This window comes from Pelophylax lessonae (genome assembly GCF_965119305.1).
Source record: "Pelophylax lessonae genome assembly, chromosome: 6".
Lineage (NCBI taxonomy): Eukaryota > Metazoa > Chordata > Amphibia > Anura > Ranidae > Pelophylax > Pelophylax lessonae.
In genome coordinates, this window is record NC_138773.1 from 43,186,857 (window position 1) to 43,192,856 (window position 6,000).

A 6,000-nucleotide genomic window follows, 5' to 3' on the forward strand; every position below is an offset into this window, starting at 1 on the left:
CAATGCGACGGCACCGGCCCCGCACGTCACTTCCGGGCGACGCCGCATTCCCCTGCTAAACAGCTTCTGGGCATGCCCAGAAGCTGTTTAGGAATGCGGCGCCGCACCGGAAGTGACGAGAGGGGCCGGTGCGGCGCATTCTGGGAGAAGAAGATGCGGAAGAAGACACCGAAGAGGACCGCGCCGGCTTCAGCTGCCCACAAGAGAGATGGAAACGCTGTGGAAGAAATTTTCAAAGTAAGTATTTCTTCTTGCAGGTAAGTGCGAACCGGGACAGATCAGAGGCTAGCCATTGTGGAATGTACTAGCCCTGACTGTCCCGGGGGTATGTTTATCAAAAAATGAGATCTGTGCCCGGAACTCCGCTTTAACTTCTCTTTTAGGTTCACACCCACAGTGATGCCATGCTTCCAGCAGTCAAGGCTCCCTTTTCCTAAAGGAGGTTCAAGGGGCCTTCATTCTTGTACTTTTTCTACAGCAGGAACGCTGTTCCCGCTAGCAGCTGCGTCCTGCAGGACTGACTGTCACTGGCCTTTGTATGCGAGCTGTCTGTGGTATCTGTGTGTGTGAAGAACAGAGCTGCTCAGCCGGCACTAGAGGAAGCGGAGCTGATGCTTCCTGTATAGCACTGGCTTCTGTCACAGGGGGAGTGATATCAAATGCACTCCGCCTGTGACAGGAGCAAAACCGGAAGCATCAGCTCTGCTCTCTACTGCAGCCGCATGCTTCCTCCAGCACCACTCCTTTCACAGATTTACACTGATGCTCGGGGACGGACAGTGGGTCAGGAATAAGCCAGCAGTACCCGCCAACAGTACCCACCAGCAGTACCAGCCCTGGAGGACAGCCAGCAGCAACCACCCGCCATACCCGCCTGGGGGACAGCAGCAGCCAGCAGGAATCCTGAAGAAGTGAAGATTGAGGTCAGTTGAGGTGCAGGTAAACTGCAGTGCATCTCTGTGAAAGCAGCCTTAGCCATTTCACACGATCGGTCCGATCGGGTCCACCTTTCTGTTTTTCCGGTGGACCCAATCGGACCCTCCATTCACCTCTATAGAGCGGCAGATATAAATGGACTTGTGTCTGTTAATACCAGCCTATCTCTAATCTGATCCACTTAAAAAAACAGAAGGGGATCCGTCCCCTTCTGTCAGGGCGGATCAGAGGGCCCATAGAGTAGAGTGGGCTTTGTCTGTGTTTGCATATGCAGAGGTGACACAGATCTGTCACCTGCCCACTCCGCTCATTGTGGCCTGCGACTGGTTACAAAGTCGCTAAAGTGGCCCTCACTCCTCAAAGGGTATATATATATATATATATATATACACACACACACTCACTTTTTTATTTTTGAGGCGGGGGGGAATCTTATGTTAGTTCCCACACTTTCTTCCCCAGGACTTGACCCCTGTCTACCATACACATGTAGCACTGCCCCCTAGAGGGACTGCTGAGAATTACACTTTTTGGATTCCCCTGGGTTACCCTTAGCAACTGATAGCAGACAAACAGCATTGAAAGTCCTTGGCTCAGTCAATAATCAATCTAGGGGATGTTGTTTTTTTTCCTGTTTTTATTTAGAACTGGGATAGGAGAAGGGATGAGTGGGATACTCCAACTATGAACTATGCACAAACTTGAGGACAACTAGCTGTAGTGTGCGGCATTGGCCACTGCTTCACCTTGCTACTAAAGTGAAGATAGTTTAAACGGTTCCATGTCTTAGTCATTCTCTTCAGGCTTCTAACTTGGCACCCCCTTTACTTTCACTGCCTGTGTGTGCTGACACCCGTCCACTGACTCTATCCACTAAAGTGGTTCCCTTCCTGGGCAGACCCCCTTGGCAAGCTTCCCTGTACTCACGGAGACTGTTTTTCCAGACTTGCTCTGCCGTCTACTCCACCAGTCAGCTTTCCTGGACCTCTGGATTCAGCACCACACTCCTGGTCCCCAAGACCGACCGCCTGTGACCACCATCCACAGCAAACGGAAGGGGAGACAGCCGTCACCCTCCTTCCGGGGTCTGGCTTCCCGCCCAAAGACACCCTGTAACGTGTGTCCTTGGCTTTTATAGCCTATCCCAGGATGCACCACTGTCTGTGCCAACCCACTGGGACAGCCACAAAAGCATGTGTGTCACTGGCTGGGCTTCCTCCACTGTCCAACAGGCTCCCCTATTGGACACAGTGGGGACACTCCCTCAGACCAGATGAATCACACATGGACACATGCAACAGGCCTGACTAGAAATCCTGCTCCCTGGTAAGCAGAAGAGCAACTAGGTTTTACCTACTACTCCCCTAATAAGCAGGCAGAGCAAATATACACTACCTACCTAGCACCTATCTAGGAGGGTGCTATACACACAAAAACATTTTGTACAATCAGATAAGCCCAGACTGAAAGCCAAAAAAAAAAAGGTAACTAGGCAAAAGGTACATGACCGCTCATACTATGACAAATTCTTACGTCAGTGTACAAAAGTCGAGGCTCATAAAATGGAACCCAGAGCTGATACATGCTTGCAAGAAACTAATTTTACCTTCAAGGTCTTGCAAGCATGTATTAGCTCTCTGGAGAAGAGACGATTGAAGGGGGATATGATATCAATGTACAAATACTGTACTGGCGACCCAAGCATAAGGAACAAACTATTCAGAGAAAGGGAATACAATAAGACACGTGGCCACTCACTAAAACTAGAGGAAAAACGGTTTAACCTTAAAATACGTAAAGGGTTCTTCACTGTCAGAGCAGTAAGGATTTGGAATAGTCTTCCACAGGCAGTGGTGTCAGCGGGGAGTGTCGATAGTTTCAAAAAACTATTAGATGGGCACCTTAAAGACCACAACATACAGGGGTATACAATGTACGGTTAACAGCAAACACACACATCATAGGTTGAACTGGATGGACTGGTGTATTTTTTCAACCTCACAAACTATGTAACTATGTAGCTCTGGGTTCCATTTTATGAGGTTGGGTGACTCGACTTTTGTACACTGACGTAAGATGTTGTCACAATATATAAATATATATAAAATAAGATATCTGCTGCCTACAGTAATTGACCATGCCAAGAGAGGGCAGCACATCCTTTTTGGTGTAGGGGCAGGGCAACCCCAGGATTGCTTGGATATGCTGATCGCTTAGGGTGCGTGTGCCTTGTTTCAGAGTGAGACCTAGATACTGTACGGTTTCCTGGCAATATTACATTTTCTTTCTTGAGACCTTGTGTCCCTCTGTCCCTAAGTAGATTAACACAGACACAGTATCCTACCTTTAAGCGTCCACAGTTGGGCTGCACAGTAACAAGTACTGGAGGAAAGGGGGGTGACCTGCCGTTAAGGGAGTCACATTTTGTTGTGCAGGATTGCTGTTTTAGTATTTTTTATAGTTTTGGATAGGGTAGGGAAAGACAGTCTAGCAGTCTGTGTCCCTCACTAAGGAAATTCATCCTCTCTATGTGTCTTGGTGTTCAAATACAAGATGGCGCTGAGTCTGGATGTGTAGGCTCACCATGGGGGAGATTTACTAAAACTAGTGCATACAGAATCTGGTACAGCTGTGCATAGTAACCAATCAGCTTCTAACTACAGCATATTCAAGAGGGCTTTGACAATAAAACCTAGAAGCTGATTGGTTACTATGCACAGTTGCACCAGATTCTATGTGAACGTTATGTTATAGTACACAAAGAGAGCATAAATATTTAGGTGACAACACTGCCTCTGCATGCAGACCATAAAAAGGTGGCGTTGTCATCCTATCACAGGAAATGGCTGTGGGCAAGCGTTTACAGTCAATCAAACCTGCACAGGGATTTAAAAAAAAAAAAAAACACATCTACCTTAGCAATCTAAAAAAAGCAAGGTGACATTTTTTTATAATTAGCTTTAGATAGGGTTAGATGCACTTTAATATAGGAGACGTCCTCAACCAATATCATGTAGAGTTGCTTTATCAAACCAGAGCAAATAAAGGGTTAAGTGAGCAGGAAGAATCTCATTTTTCTGTGACACAACCCACCTTCGGAGAAGAATTCCCAGAAATACTTTCACCTTAACCTCCGTGTATGGGACAGATCAGCCGCTCCCAGCTCCTCTTCAGTACTGAGTTGTAGAAGAAGTTACCTTTTTCCCCCCAAATGGCGACATCCAGCCTGAGAGATGAATTGATTTGCTCCATCTGCCTAAACGTTTATAGGGAGCCCGTATCACTGAAATGTGGCCATATCTTCTGCCGGGACTGTATAGTGACTGCGCTAGATACACAGAAGAGGAAGTCTACCATTTATTCCTGCCCAGAGTGCAGAAAGAAATATAAAGAGCGCCCCCCGCTGGAGAAGAACAGGAAGTTGTGTAACATCGTGGATAATTTCAGATCTGTTCACCTGGAGGAAAGAGAAGTCTTCTGTACGTACTGCAATCCTCCTGTACCAGCTACTAAATCGTGTCTGTTATGCGAGGCCTCGTTCTGCAATAAACACTTAAAAAACCACAGCAAGTCAGCGGATCACATATTAACGGATCCCACAACAACATTTGAGAACAGAAAATGTTCCATACACAAAGAGATCCTGAAATATTACTGCACAGAGGACAGTGCCTGTATCTGTATGTCCTGCTGGGTGGCTGGAGAACATAGGGGACACCAGGTGGATCTTCTGAATGAGGCCTCTGAGAAGAAGAAAGAGAAATTGAAAGATGTTACTGAGAAACTGAACAATGACAGACAAGAGACTGAGAAGAGAATCCAGAATCTGAGAAATCATAGAACGGGAGAGAAAAGAAAAGCAAATCACGTCACCGGGAGAGTCACTGAGCTGTTTAGAGACATCAGGAAACATCTGGATGATGAAGAGAAGAGAATCCTGACTGAGGTCTCCAGACAGGAGGAGAAGATCTCCCAGTCAGTCTGTGATATGATCCAGAAGCTGGAGACACAGAAGAATGAGCTGTCCAGGAAGATTAATGAAATAGAGGCCGTATTTGAAATCACAGATCCATTAACTGTGCTAAGGAAGGAATTTAGCAATGATGACATCATTCCTAGCAGTGGTGATGTAAGAGATGTCGGATGTCTGGATGAAGAAATTATCTCAGAAATGCTCCGCAGAGGACTTCTGCACTTTACTGACAGTCTGAAAGATATGAAGTTAAAGATACAATTCACAGTGATGGAGAAATCAGACATCCTACTGGATATAAAAACAGCCCAAAATTACATTATTATATCACAGGATCTGAAATCCGCTACTTACACCAATAAATCAGAGAATAGACCGGATGTTCCAGAGAGGTTTAAATGCAGACAAGTAATAAGTACACAGAGCTTCTCATCAGGGAAACATTACTGGGAGGTGGATGTGAGTGGAGCGAAGGAATGGCTGATAGGGGTGGCTGCTCAAAGCATAGAGAGGAAGATTGCAGGAAAAGAATCTTTTATAGGTTATAATGACAAATCATGGAGTCTGACCCAAAGAGTCACTCTCTTTTCATGGCACAAAAATGTAGGTATAAAAATAGACTCCAACTCTTCTCTTAAGACAGTTGGGATTTATCTGGATTATGAGGCCGGTTGTCTGTCCTTCTACCAGCTGTGTGACCCCGTCAGACACCTCCACACCTTCACCGCCAACTTCACTGAGCCCCTCTATGCTGCTTTCTTTTTGTTTGAACATTCCACCATAAGAATAATATATTAACAATGTATCACCTTAGTGCTGGGCTCTCCAGTGTCAAACACCTATTTAGTTTACCAGAAGGGCATAGCTTTAAGGCTACATTCACATGTGGGCGTAGCGGATCACGGGCAGAATCACCGCGATTCTGGCCGCGATCCAGAATCATTGCAAATTGCGGGACACCTGTGTGATGCCCGTGATTTGCAATGGCACCCCAAACGCTGTGCGATGTTGCCACGATTTCCGCCTGCCGAATCGCGGTAACATCGCGCAAACAGAATCACGGGACGCATGACGCCCAAAAAGGTACAAGA

The 6,000-nt window shown here is 46.4% G+C and overlaps 1 protein-coding gene across 1 annotated transcript in view; it reads left to right on the forward strand.

Annotated features, from left to right (window-relative positions):
• LOC309558551 (uncharacterized protein) overlaps positions 1-5,707 on the forward strand; it is a gene marked incomplete at its 3' end in the record, with an annotated part of 193,390 nt that extends 187,683 nt beyond the window's left edge. The window contains exon 7 of the mRNA XM_082261630.1: positions 4,124-5,707. Within this exon, the coding sequence (XP_082117756.1) occupies positions 4,124-5,707 (1,584 nt within the window). The remainder of the gene's footprint in view (positions 1-4,123) is intronic.
• Between the last annotated feature and the right edge of the window lie 293 nt (positions 5,708-6,000).